Raw genomic sequence first — 14,400 nt, forward strand, 5'->3', positions numbered from 1 at the left:
GGAGGTATGGGACGATTTTGAGCAGAGGAGTAATCTGACTTAGGTTTTAAAGAGACTGCATAGAAACTACATGTACACTAGGGTTGAACAAATAGGTTAATATATTGTAGATAATGAGAGAGAGCTAGGCTTGTCACTGTCAGAGGAGGAAGTTACAAATAAGCAAAGAGGGCAGGAAGGCTATAATGAGCCATGAGGGTTGGAATTGGAAGCATCAGTATGCACTCATGTTTCTGGATAGCTAGCTAGCTAGCTAGATGATAGATAGAAAAATAATATAGGTATGTATGTACACATGGGGTGTGTGTGTGTGTGTGTGTGTGTGTGTGTGTGTTTTGGCATTTTAACAATATGAAGTCTTCCAATCCATGAACATGGGATGTCTTTCCATTTACTTAAGTCTTCTTTAACTTACTTCAATAACATTTGGCAATTTCCAGGGTTCAAGCTTTACATTCTTTAGTTAACTTTATCCTTAAGTTTCTTTGTGTGTGTCATTGGAAATGGAAGTGTTATTTATTTATTCATTTATTTATTTATTTAGAATATGTGAGCAGAGCAGGGGCAGAGAGGGAGAGAGAGAATCCCAAGCAGGTTCCACAATGTCAGCACAGGGCTTGATGCAGTGCTCAATCTTATAAACCCTGAGATCATAACCTGTGCTGAAACCAAGAGTCAAACACTTAACCGACTGAGCCGCCCTGTCACCCCTGGAATTGTTTTCTTAACATCATTTTTGGATTGTTCTCTGCTAGTAGGTAGAAGTATTGATAGTTCCTGGCATGCTGTCAGGGTATGATTCCTAAGACCTTAATGAACTGGGACAGGGTACAGGCAGAAGGGAGGCTTTTGGGAGAAGTCTAGAGAAAATGGTAACTAGAAAGACTGGAAACCAGTGATTTGCTAAGTGCCACTGAGTGAATAAGAGAGAAAAAGTCCATCTGAGTATTGCCATTTCAGTGATGGCCACTGAGCAATCACTACTGCTCAATGATTTAAAGTAAAGTGTGTGCTCGCTTCGGCAGCACATATACTAAAATTGGAACGATACAGAGAAGATTAGTATGGCCCCTGCGCAAGGATGACATGCAAATTCGTGAAGCGTTCCATATTTTAAAAAATAATAATAATTAAAAAAATAAATAAATAAAGTGTGAGGGTTAGAGCACCTAGTTCGTTGTTCTCCTGCAGGCATAAGGCAGATAGAATGGAAGATGAGGCAGAGTACATGAGCTTAAAGGAGGCACTACTTCTGGGAACCCTGGGTTCTCATTCCAGGCACGTCTCCTATGTTGAAGTAAGGGCCCTGATGGGGAAGGAGTGGGACTCAGAGCTTTGGGATGGGGGTACCTGGGTACTGCAGGTAAGAAGCTTGGGCCTCCACCTTACCCCACACCTGCAGAAGTGACCCATTCCCACTGCTGGAATATAGAGCCCCCTCTTGCCTCCTGTAAGAAGACGATGCAGAGGGCACATATGAGGCAGGTGCCTGCCAGAACAATGCTTGCTCTTTAGGGTTGACCGCCACCTTCTTCTTGGCCCCCAGATCTATACTAGGGAGAAATCTGAGCAAACCTGATGGGCCTGCATAGGAAGGTGAGGAGTTCTACCCCAAAGGTGTTACAGGTCCTGGCTGCCAGCAGGGACAAGCTGGGTGCTGGGTCAGGACCAGCTGGAAAGCTGGGTCAGGGGAAGTCTATTGGTGTAGGGGCACTCTCCTGTGGCAAGAGCCCTGGGTGACTGTGCCAGTATGCTGCTGGGCTGGCCCACATTAAATAAAGTAGAGATGTCAGGAGGATGGGGGCAGCTTGGGGGAAGGGAACAAAATAGCAAAAGTGGGCTTACACTAGAAACTCACCAGACTGGCCACGTTACTTGGAGGCCATGTGGACATTCCTGTCCCAGACTATGAATCTGGAGTTCTCTCTTGTCCAACAAGAAAGTGGATGCAGAACTGAATATGAGAGAGGCTAATGTCTGGGAGGAGACAAGAGTCCCGAGCACGGGTTTCGTCTCTGTATTTATTAAGCACTCAAGATCTTACACACGTGGTGAACATGAAGAAAACAAGATCTTATACATGTGGTGAATGTGAAGAAGACAATCAGATAGTAATCATTAACTTGTGTGAGTAAGAAGCAAAGGCTCTGGGGGGCAAGTGGTGTTTGTGATCATGGTACATTGGTGCCAGATGAAAAGTAATTTCCTGCAGGTGATAGGTGATATAACAAGTTTCTCATGATCCCGTTACAATATCTTGCTAACTAACCTTGGGCGTTTTTGCCCCGTGGTGGTGGCTTTCAGTCCTAAGCTTTTTTCTAACCGATTTATGTAAGTAAAAGAATTCTTGAATTTATTTCCCCACACATTCCATCTACCAAAGTGACAAAGCACACATGGGTGAGGGACAAGGCATCATTGGCTGTCTTCTGTAGAAGGATGGACAAACATTAGGAGAGGATTTAGAACTGGCTTCTCTGGTGGGGATGAGCAGTAGTGCTCAACCTTTACCATGCATTAAAATCAACCGGGGTGCTTGTCAGCATACAGAGAATTTGAGTCAGGATGTCTGGGTTTGGGGCTAGAGAATGTACATTTCTAGAAAGTTCCTAGGTGATGCTGCTAGTGCTAATCCAGGCACCACTGACATACCGTGGATACAGGCCGAGCGGAGGGCAGGTGGAAGCCTTGTAAGTTTCAGAAGCACGTTGAGTACAATTACATAGTGAGCCGCAATGTTGGAATGGCAAGCTGGGGTAGGGGAGATGACCTAAGGGATCTACAGAGATGATTCATAGAACACAGTGTTCCTAGGGGAAAGATAAATGGGGCTGCTGACAAGAACATCACTAATAAATACCTAATCAAAACCACCCCTACACTAAGTCATCACCCAATCTTCTTATGATAAGTCATGGCCTAATTTCCAGGCCTGAGTCAGTTCTCAGACCCAGAACCCATCCAGTGAAGAATGTACCTAGCAAACTCCATGGCAACCAAATACAGTTGTGTTCCATTGGGTCTCCCCCCAAGGGATGACAGCTGTTCGTACTGGAGAAAGGGGAACACCACTTCTTTCTAAAGTGGTTGAGTACCCAGCTCCAAATTACCATTGATATTCAGGGACCCAAAGCACCCTCATGGCTCTCCTGTTAGAGTAGGGACATACGGTGGTCATGTCATAAACAGAGGCCTGAATCAAGACACAACAGGCTCAGAAGAACAATCTGGGATGGAGTCATACATTTGAGGGTCATTGACATGTTGTTGGTATTTAAAGCCACAAGACTGGATTGGAGACAAAGAGAAGTCTTGCTGAGTGATTGGTTGTTGCCAACAAGGACAGGAGGCATACACAGGGGCACTGAGGAAAGACAGCAGCCTTCCCAAAGCCTCTGCACTCCCCAGACCCCGAGTCCATGAGGAAACGGGCTGTGTCTCCCTCTGCAAAGTGTCCCCTGGGCCCAGCCCGGCCTCCAACACAGAAAAGGGGCTCCATAACTAGCTTCTGAATAATCTGATCTTGGCCACCACTAATGAACTCCGTGGAAAATGTGTTTTTAAGGGCAGTAATAGCAAACGTGCTGTTCCTCTTTGATGGGAGATACTTCTTTTTTTAGTTCTTAGGATGAAATGTGAGTCTTGTTTCTCTTGGGAAGATTAACCAGGGGAGGTCTCGCTGCCATGTGGGGCCCTTCCCAAGTTCATTTGTAGTGTAAATGACATGACTTTCCAAATTAAGAGAGGGAGGTGATGCAGGTTAAGTTACTGCACATTTTTTTCATATGCCAAATGCTATTTTTGCATCTTTTAAAAAGGCAGCCTATACCCCAATAAACACCTGCTGTGCTCCTATGAAACAGTGAGAAACAAATAATCAGCCTTCTTGAAATAGCCAGAGAGCCACGACAGAGTGGGGAACACTCTGGCCTCCAAGAGGAGCGGCTGGATTCAAATAGTTTTATTTTTTTAATTTTTTAAAATGCTTATTTATTTTTGACAGAGAGACAGAGCATGAGCGGGGAGGGGCAGAGAGAGAAGGAGACAGAATCCGAAGCAGGCTCCAGGCTCTGAGCTGTCAGCACAGAGCCTGATGCAGGGCTCGAACTCACAGACCCCGAGACCATGACCTTAGCTGAAGTCGGACACTCAACCAACTGAGCCACCCAGGCTCCCTGTCAAATAGTTTTTTTTAAGTGAAGTAGGGCATAAAGATGCTGTGTCCTGAATGGCTTTATATACTCTTATTTAGTCCTTGTAGCAGTCCTGTGAGAGAGGAGTTATCCTCACCTTCCAAATGAAGAGACGGAGTCTGGAAGGTTCAAGGATAGTCCATGCCTGCTCACCTGCCCCTTAGCCCCATTCAGCTGTGGACTCTGCTGAGCTGTCATCTGCCTTGACCCTCTGGGTCCTGGGCATGTCTCCCTGGCCTTCCTGACACAGAAACTTCTGTGTGATTCCTGGAATGGGGATGACCAATGAGGATGACCCAGGAGGATGACCCATATTTTCTGGGTGTGCACCAGGCGGAGTGAGACAAGCTTCACACAGTATAAGAGGCAGTCTAGGGGGTTGGGTAGGAGGAGTAGGGAGGGCTCTAATCCTGCTACTTTTTACTTGCGTGGCTTTGGGGAAGTTGAATGCTCTGTGGCTCAGTGCCTTCATCATTAGAATAGAGTTGCTCGTACCTACTTCATAGGTTGCTGTGCTGATGATGTGAGTTAATCTGCATAAAGCCCTCAGAACCATACCTGGCATATGGTAAGGGCTGTGCTTGTCCAACCCGGAGGCTCTCCATGTGTTATTTTGTCTGCATTGTTACCTGGATAAGCAAATGGGCTCAGAGGGGTGGTTGTGCCCAAGGTCGTGCTGATAGTAAGGGCCAGGACGCGAAGCAGCTCCGTCTAGTCTATACCACTGTGCCCAGCTCAGATCCACTGCATTTCCCTTGCCCCATGTGGTTCATTTGCTACCTAGCCAGACCTGCAGGGGGCTGGTATGCCTCCCAGACCAGACTTGGGTGTGTAGGAAATAACAACAGATTTGCTTTTTTTAAAGATCACAACCTGATTTCTATTTAGGGCTCCAATTTCCGTCGGGGTGATGAAAACTCAATCTCTATCAGTTCAAGGTTCTATCCTTCCTTGGGGCCACACTAGAATTGTTGAGGACTTATACAATGCCAAGGCACTGAGGTGGGGGCTGTCTGACCTTGTGTCACCTGTCTGTGCTGGCAGCCACCAGCTTTCCACTCCATCCCATAGAGCCTTTGGTCTTCACCCACATAGGCAGAGGCTGGGACAGTGGGCCACCATGGACAGTTGAGCAGGTTGTCCACTGCATAAACATACCTGGATGATGGGATAAGTAGGATTGAAATCCAGCCTGTGGTGTGCTTGCTAGGCTGTAGGTGTAGGTGCAGGACCACTTCCATCCTGAGAAAGGGATACCTTTTTCTTTGCACCGAGGAACTACCAACTGGCCAGGCCATGTACCTCTGGCTTTTTCATCTTTTTTCTTTTTTATTAAAAAAATTTAAAAACATTTATTCATTTTTGAGAGACAGAGACAGAGTGTGAGTGGCGAAGGGGTAGAGAGAGAGGGAAACACAGAATCCAAAGCAGGATCCAGGATCTGAGCTGTCAGCACAGAGCCCAACGTGGGGCTTGAACTCATGAACCATGAGATCACGAACTGAGCTGAGGTCAGATGCTTAACCAACTTAGCCGCCCAGGCGCCCCTCATCTATCTTCTTCTAATGTTTACAAAAGGCGTCTTCAAGCTGGTGGGGGCTCTGCTGGAGTCATCCCTTCTCTGTCTCAATGGCTCCCTCAGGTCCTCTGCCACTTCCGGGTGGTGCTCTGGCTCCTGGCCTCACTCACGTGGGGGGTGGGCTCCTCTGAAAGGCTTTCTGGGTCATGGCTGCAGCCTGTCCCCTCAGGCCTGCCATCCCCAGCAAGGGTGCACCTGGGGAGTTGGGCACAAGGCCCCTGCTCTTGGAGCTCACAATATAGCTGGGGTTTTGCTGTCTCCCTGGGATGCTGCCCAGAAGGGGTACAAGGCTCCCCTCTGTAGAAGCTCTCTAGAAATTACTGTACTTTCCTGACTCCCCTCCATCTCTCCTCCCCATCCTTGCCTTAAGGGATCTTTTCTTGTCCCCTGGGAACCCCAACTTTCCTCAGCATCCTCCTCTTCCATCTCAGGATTTCCTCCCTGGTTTTTACCTAGTCAGGTGTCTTCTTCAAGCCTTTAAAACTTGCCAGGAAAGGGCACCTTGGTGGCTCAGTTGGTTAAGGGTCCCACTCTTGGTTTTGGCTCAGGTCATGATCTCACATTCATGGGTTCAAGCCTTGCCAGCGTAGAGCCTGCTTGGGATTCTCTCTCTCCGTCTGTCTCTCTGCCCCTCCCCTACTCTTGCAAGGTCACTTTCTCTCTCTCAAAATAAAATAAATAAACTTAAAAAAAACCTTAAAAAATAAAACGTGCCATGAAAACATTTCTGTTTTGGCTTTCTGCCTCCCCTCAAGCAATGGAGTGGGGGTGGGACGAACCATTTGAGGGAAATTCATTAATGTCTCTTCCCCAATTGTCCCCCCAAGCTTGGGAGGCCCATGGGGCCTGGGGCATGCTGTTCCATGTCCTCCAAGTAGAGAAAAGACCTGCTGTTCCCATTCCCCAAGCCCTATGCAAGCCCCCCTGTTTCTAAGGCTCTCCATGAAACTCTGCGCTCTGCTTCTCGCCCACAGCACCTCTCACGGACACTGGAGGAGGGGACCTTTGCCTGAAGGGGTCCTGGAGCCGCTTTCTGAGTTCTCCATCCTCACGCAGCGCCCCCTATCGGGAGTCTGGGAAAATTCCCGTTCTCCTTGAAGGCGCTCTGGGAACTAGAATTTTGTTTTTTCTTTTCTTTTTTAAAGTTTGTTTGCTTGTTTATTGAGAGCGAGAGAGAGAGAGAGAGAGCGAGCAAGCGAGGGAGGGCAGAGAGAGGGAGAGACAGAATCCTAAGCAGGCTCCACGCCATCAGTGCACAGCTCCATGCGGGGCTCAAACTCACAAACTGCCGAGATCATGACCTGAGCCAGGATCAAGAGTCCAGCGCTCAACCAACTGGGCCACTCAGGCGCCCCAGAATTTTATTTTTCACAATGGCTGTGTTTAACAACTGGCTCACAAAATTCCTGAAAATTTAACAATTGGCTCTCACAAGCGGGTAGGAGCTGTCCCCAGCACACCACTGCCAAGCCCCAGTGACTCCAGGTTCCGCAATGGGAGGCACCAGCAGGAAATGGGAACGCAGGAAGAGAGGTTTGGGTTTTTCTTCACCTGCTCCCTCCTGGGATGCATTCAGCTCCTGCTCCTCTAGGGGGCCCCCTTCCGGAGCTCCAGGCTCCTCCAGGCTCAGCCAACACTTTCCCCTCCTTCTGTCCCTTGGGCGCTAAGGGCTTCTTGGCTTCTAGCTCTTGCTAATTCTGATACTTCTGCATCCCATCCACCCCTTTGTAGTCTCATTACATCCCATTAGCCACTCCCTTCCCTTTGAATATGCTCCTCTGTTTCCTGGCCAGACCTTGCCTGCTCAGGTCTGCTCCTGTGGTCACAACTTCTGATACTTCTGTTCCCAAGTTTAGGAACTGTGTGTCCTCAGGCAAGTCTCTCAACTTCTCTGAGCTACAGTTTTGTGAGAATTAAGTGTGATGCATCAGGACATTATTTTGAGAGATTAACCAGTGGTACTTTTTCTTTTCTCTTGCTATTTCCTGGTGCCCTATGACTCCTTCCCAAACTGGGCTCCTGTACCCAATAGCAGCCATTTCTCAAGGACAGGATTTAGAGCAGAAGTAGGGAGAAAGTTTTGACTTTCAAAATGTAAGACCCTGAAGGGCATCGGGGCAAGGAAAACCTAATGAGTAAAGAGCAAAACATCAAGGCCCACCAGTCCCTGAGAAGGTCTCCTACCCTGCCTGGCCAGGAGAGGTGGGCCAGCAGAACCCCTGGTATCCTGGCAAGTTGAAGAATTGAAAATATATGGCTGTCTGCTGAGTTCAGGCAACTGTGCGAGCCACCCCGCAGTGCCCTCGTGTCCCAGTGTGGTCCAGGAAAGATGTTCATACTGATGAGATCCCCAGACAGGTCTGGGCAATGACATCATAGCAGCTGTGTGGCCTGACAAGCAAAGGAGAAGTGTGCTGTGCACCTGGGTGAAAGAGAGAAGGATGAACAATGATAGCATGGGTCCAGAGTCGCTGCCCCATGTCTTGGCCCTCCCTTCTCCCTCAACTTAGCCTTGGCAGAAAGCGGGGGGGATTCTAAATTGAAAGATATTCACTTCTACCTGGGGAAGGGGGTCTGTGATATGGGTGCTCTAGAAAAGCAAAGAGCCACTTCAGCCCCATTTGTGGAGACTCATGCCTGTCACAAGGAGAGCTCTGGAAGGTGTCTCAAGGGACTGTCCCTGGACCAATGTGCTGACTAACCCACCTTTCCATGTCATCTGCAAAATATATCCAGCCAGTGGATGACTCTCCAGGCCTCCCCTAAGCACTTCTGTCCCCACCAGTCGAGGGCTACTCCAACCAAAGGCCAGCTGTGTTTGTTCCCGTGCCCCTCAAAACCACTTGTACTGGCTATTGTCGTTTGTAACTTGAATAAGTGTCATGAAAGCTAATGACACACAAGTGTGCAAAAGAGAGCTGTGGTTTCGGTGACAATTAAATTGAGGTGCGATGTTAGAAAAAAGGCAGCTGTCACATTAGGCGTAGCAGTGACAACTGTATAAAGTTTGGGAAGATAGGAAGTGTCTAGGAAAATTCTGCACTCGGAGAACTTCAAAATCTCTTTAAGTTCTCACTCCAAAAGAATGAAAATGATATCGGAAAGCGGAGACTATGTCCTTTATGGGTAATTTGTATAAGGAGAATGTGAAACTCTAGTCAGCCCATATCAAATGAAAAGTTTTGGCTGTATGTACATCGAAACACTGGCAAATTAATATGCATTTATGTTCAAGTTAAAATAGAATATTTAATGCACATCTATGTATGTGTAAGTAAATGTGCATATATTAGATTTATAGAGGTATATGTTTTAAATTTTGGTATATTTAATTTTTATTAAATTTAATTATATTTAAATTTTATTAAATGTTTTAAAATAATGTTTTTTGTTTTTTGTGTTTTTTTTACATAGAAAAATAGAAAGGCTCTGATTTCCAGTACTGGGGATGAGAAGTCGGCTATAAGCGACCAGTTCTATCTCACTTAGTGGAGACTTCTATATCCTTCCATGGACTCCAGGACCCTCGGGTGCTCTAGGTGAGCGTGTCGGGGCAGCGACAGGGACCTCTCTCCGGCATCCCTTCTCCGATTCCTGCCCGGCGAGCGAGCCACCGCCCGCTTTTAAGTGACTGTGGACGACGAGGACTCCTGGCCACCCGGTCCCTGGGCCGGGCGGCCGCGTGGCGCCGCTGTTATTCCGGCAGGGGGCGCCATCTGGCCGCAGTGGTCTCGCCGGGCCGCGCTCTGATTGGCTGGTGGCCGTGGTCCGGCCCGCTCCCTCCCGCCCCGTCCGCTAAGTGCCCGGGCGCGCCGGCTCCGGCCCCAGTCTGCGGGCCTCCCGGGCAGCGGCGGGGCCGGAGAGGCGCGGAGGAGGGGACAAGACCAGGGCAGGAGGGAACCAGCCGGCAGAGCCCCGTACGCCCAGCAAGATGCTGTCTTGGCGGCTTCACACGGGCCCCGAGAAGGCCGAGCTGCAAGAGCTCAACGCCCGGCTCTACGACTATGTGTGCCGCGTGCGGGAGCTGGAGCGCGAAAACCTGCTCCTGGAGGAGGAGCTGCGCGGCCGGCTCGGGCAGGAGGGCCTGTGGGCCGAGGGGCAGGCCCGCTTCGCCGAGGAGGCGCGCAGCTTGCGGCAGCAGCTGGACGAGCTGAGCTGGGCCACGACTCTGGCCGAGGGCGAGCGCGACGCGCTGCGGCGCGAGCTGTGGGAGCTGCAGCGGCTGGGCGAGGAGGAGCGCGCCGCCCGCGGCCGCCTGGACGCCGAGCTGGGCGCGCAGCGGCGCGAGCTGCAGGAGGCTCTGGGCGCGCGCGCCGCCCTCGAGGCGCTGCTGGGCCGGCTGCAGGCCGAGCGCCGGGGCCTGGAAGCGGCCCACGAGCGCGACGTGCGGGAGCTGCGCGAGCGCGCCGCCCGCCTGACCATGAGCTACCGCGCCCGCGCCGCCGGCCCCGCCGCGTCCCCGCCGCGCCTGCGGGAGGTGCACGACAGCTACGCGCTGCTGGTGGCCGAGTCGTGGCGGGAGACCGTGCAACTGTACGAGGACGAGGTGCGCGAGCTGGAAGAAGCGCTGCGGCGCGGCCAGGAGAGCCGGCGCGAGGCCGAGGAGGAGACGCGGCAGTGCGCGCAGGAGGCGGAGGCGCTGCGGCGCGAGGCGCTCGAGTTGGAGCAGCTGCGCGCGCTGCTGGAGGAAGAGCTGCTGCGGCTGCGGGAGGCGTACGAGCTGCAGGCGGAGGAGCGGCAGGTCCGTGCGCCGGGACCGCCCCACCCCGGACTCTGTGGGTGGTGAGGGAAGGGGAGCGGCGGGGCTCCCCGGACCCGCTGCGTGCGCCCTGGGCGTGGCGTCGCCGACGGGTGGGGCCGGTCCGGAGGTGCCCGAACGGCCCAGGGAGCTGGGCGCGGAAGGGGGACCTCGGGGGTCCCGGCGTCTCGCCAGCCGCAGGAGAGGAGCGCGGTGTGTGGGACAGCCGGCTAGCGCTAATGTGGCGGGGCCGTCCGTGCCGTCTAGATAGGTTGTCAGTTTCTTTAGCTCTTGACATGAGAGGGGGCATCCCGACAAAAGACCTAGTCAGCTCCAGGTTCTCTTTCGATTTCCTGTGCTTCGTGCACCTGATTTACACAAAAGTGAGCCAAGAAACCCCTCCCTCTGACTTCCACAAGTGGCCGCAGAGGTGACAGCTCATTCCTTCTCGGATAGGTCTCAGCGCCCGGAGGTTTCTTAGGCACAGTCAAGCCCTTACCGGGCGCCATTCAAAATGACAGCCCCTTAGCCGTAGGGCACCCTTGGGGGAAAACTTAAATTGTTCCTAAAACGGCTTCTGTTTTGCCAGAGTGATTTCCCTGGAGGAGGCAGCTGGTTTGGCTCTCTGGGCCACTCGCCCTGTTTGTTCTTGGGAGGGGCAGGAACCTCCATGCAGAAAGGAGCTTAAATCAGAGATGTTTTTCCCACAGCACAAGCGGGCCATCAGATCGCTGGGTAGTGTAAGGGTTGTGGAAACGTGCTGGTCCCTGTGGCAGGATGTTATTACAAGTGCAGGGTAATATAAACAGTTACTATTTCGGAGAGGCAAAGCCCAAACCTCTGACACTGATCGGGTGACACCTGTGACTGATTATTGTGTGTCCATCCAGTCCAGCACTGGTGTTGGCCCTGGTCCTGCCTCCTCTAGGCCAGAATTGAAAATACTCCCAAATCGTATTATCCTTAGTTCTCAGGACGGCAGTTGACAATAACATCCACAGAAATTCAGAAATATTTTAAGGGGATAATTTGGGGTTGAAGATTTGGGTAGAGTGATTTTGTGCCCCCCTTTTTTTAAAGTTAAAAGTAAGTGAAACATGATGGTTGTGGCATAGAGGACCATGGTGATGTGACAGGTGTCCACAGCCAGCAAATATCTATTGGCTGCTCGCTCCTAGGTCCTCAGCACTGCGGTGGGGTTCCAGTATTCAAAGAGCTGGAGCCTAGATGGGAAATCCTGTAAAGCAATACAGTACTAAATTGTTTGGAATTTATAGTATTTTTAAAAATGTTTATTTATTTTTGAGAGAGAGAGAGCTGGCTGGGGAGGGTCAGAGGGAGAGGGAGACAGAGGATCCAAAACAGGCTCCACGTTGACAGCAGAGAGTCTGAGCTGGGGCTTGAACTCACAAACCATGAGATCATGACCTGATCCTGAGCCGAAGTCGGCCGCTTAACTGACTGAGCCACCCAGACGCCCCTAAATCGCCCGGAACTTAACCTTTTAGGATGTGGGTCTGGTTGAGCCTCCGCCTCGTAATTGTCAAAAGCATTCTCCTGGGGTTGTAGGTGGAGCAAAGATAGGGACTGGCTGAGGTGTGTGCTGATTTCCAGAGCTTTCTCTAGACTCCAGAGTGCTTCCCTCTCCAGTGATGACAGCCAGAGATGCTAGTTCCGCAGGGCCCCATGCACTGTGTTGCGTGTAAGTTAAAAGTATCTTAGTAGGCTTTCATGGAGCTTTTAACCAAAAGGAAGTGCCAGCCAAACTTCCTGTCCACTGAGCCCCTTTTCAGGGAATCTCTGCTCCCACCTCAAGGGCCCCGGGCTGCACTGGCACTTTTTGAAACTGCTTCTTTGAGGTGTATCGTGTGGGCCAAATCCTCACCATTTACTGTAGTCGTAGCTCACTTGGCCCATTCTGGACATTGAAGCTCTGGTTACAGGGTTCTTTTTTAGCCCAGGACCCTTTTCCCCGTAAATAAATCTTAGTGCAGCCTCAGATAGGAGCAGATAAAAACAGAGCTCTTCTGACTGTGCAGAAGTGGGGACTTGGGATGCACAGTTGGAATCACTGTCCCGCTCTTCCATGCAGAGACCAGGGCCCAGCGAGAATGTGCCTTCCCTGGGGTCACACCTGGCGGGGGCTAGGACCCCACCCTCAATCTGTCCAGGTGATACCTCTCTCGCTGGAGTTTACTTCTTTGCCCTAAAAGTAGAGAGCAAGGAATGTCAATGGGGCTTGGATTGTTTTCACTTCCAATGTGTGTAGATTTCATTCCTTCCCTATCCCTATTCCGAATCTCCCCCGTTAGCTTAAAGCAGCCATATTTCAAACTGCATTTCCAAAGATTCAACACCAACCATTAGAGTATTTTTTTTTAAAAGTGTAAAGATACCAGGCATTTGTTAAAGAGTAAGTATCAGTGATTTAAGCCCAAGCCCTTGATATCTTCAGATTCTATAGATGCTCTGGGGACCCTGAAAATGCAATTAAAACCCGATTTAGCTAATATAGTGTAGTACATGTTTCATCACTAAGAGTTAGCCTTTATCAAGCGCTTCTTTTGTGTCAGGTACCGGGACCGGGCTTTTCCCACAAATTCACTCTTAGTCCTCACCCCGATCTTATGAGGTGGATACTAAAATCAGCCCCATTTTACAGATGATGAACTGAGGCACAGATGATGAATTAGGTCCACCTAGTTTGTAAGTGGCTAAGCCAGGGTTCTATTCAGGTGCCAGTATCTGAGCAACTAACCACTAAGCCGCATCTTTGTTCCCATCCAAGATAGACATTTAACCGGTATTCTCTAACTCAGGGCTAGCCCAGTGGTGCCCAGTTAATCTGAAACTCCTAAAATCCTTTCTGACCCTTCCAGCTGGCTGTTGTTAGGATACTTTTCCTGTCAAATATGTTTCATTTGGCTTTTGTGTTCCATGTGGTTTCATGGGGCCCCTCCCCTCCCCCTCCTGGAGGCAGGAGCTCCTGCTCAGCGCCCAGAGAGTCTTCCTGGCTCTGGGCCTCCTGTGCAGCCCAGGAGAACGAGATGCTAGCCAGGACTCTCTTTCTGGGAAAAGTGGTTTTTCCCCTAAGGCCTACGTATTAGGCCTTCTCTCTGTTAGGCCTCTCCGTCAGAGTTGCCAGAGAGAAGTTTGCTGAACTAGACATCCAAGTCCCCAGCATTTTATACTCACTTAAAGCCTGAGTAATACACCCTGTCTCCCAGTTTTCAGGAAGGAGCTTTGGACAAAAAGTTAAGACATTTGTGGTTTATGCCAGCCTTACCCTATAAAGACTGAGATTTTTTGCTTGCAAAACTGAGCTCTTCGCCTTTGGGGCTAACTATAAAAGGCTTCCAAGTCCCCAGAACGTGACTGAATGAGACCTTTCTTTTGATTAGAATAGGAATGGGTTAGCCACCCTGCCTGGGCCTGAATTCTGGCTCTACCACTAACTGTGTCTCCGTTTCCCCATTTGTAAAAAAGGGATCATAAAATCCAATGCACTCATTCATCCGAGGGCTATTGAGCACATAATGTGCCAAGCAAGCTTGGTTCTTAAGTACCAGGGATATAGCAGTGAACAAAACAGAGAAAGTCCCTTGACTTCACAGGTCTTGAGGTGGAAGCTGCTCAGGAGGCGGGCCTGGCTGGGGCAGAGGAAGCAAGGGGAGCGTGGCCTGTGTAGGACTTGGGCTTTTGCCCTGAGCTGCATGAGGAGCCACTGGATGGCTCTGAGCAGAGGGAAGTGGTGGTCTGACTGTGTCTGAATGGAACTGCTCTGGCTGCTGTATAGAACGTAGACCGTGTGGGGCAAGAGTGGGAGCAGAGCAAACTTTTTAGGAGACTGCAGTAATAAGGCCGGAGGCACTGGATGCTTGGACCAGAGG

At 50.4% G+C, this 14,400-nt stretch overlaps 1 protein-coding gene and 1 non-coding gene across 3 annotated transcripts in view; both read left to right on the top strand.

Annotated features, from left to right (window-relative positions):
• The first annotated feature begins 1,009 nt into the window (after positions 1-1,009).
• On the top strand, positions 1,010-1,116 carry LOC125169136 (U6 spliceosomal RNA). Its single transcript, XR_007153469.1, has one exon. It is a non-coding gene; the product is annotated as a U6 spliceosomal RNA (small nuclear RNA).
• Positions 1,117-9,618: 8,502 nt separating this feature from the next.
• Positions 9,619-14,400, top strand: part of SYNM (synemin) — a 28,275-nt gene continuing 23,493 nt past the window's right edge. For both annotated transcript variants that reach the window (XM_047864211.1, XM_047864213.1), the window contains exon 1: positions 9,619-10,513. In XM_047864211.1, coding sequence (XP_047720167.1) covers positions 9,704-10,513 — 810 coding nt within the window. In that variant the 5' untranslated portion in view covers positions 9,619-9,703. The remainder of the gene's footprint in view (positions 10,514-14,400) is intronic.

Source organism: Prionailurus viverrinus, chromosome B3 (genome assembly GCF_022837055.1).
Source record: "Prionailurus viverrinus isolate Anna chromosome B3, UM_Priviv_1.0, whole genome shotgun sequence".
Lineage (NCBI taxonomy): Eukaryota > Metazoa > Chordata > Mammalia > Carnivora > Felidae > Prionailurus > Prionailurus viverrinus.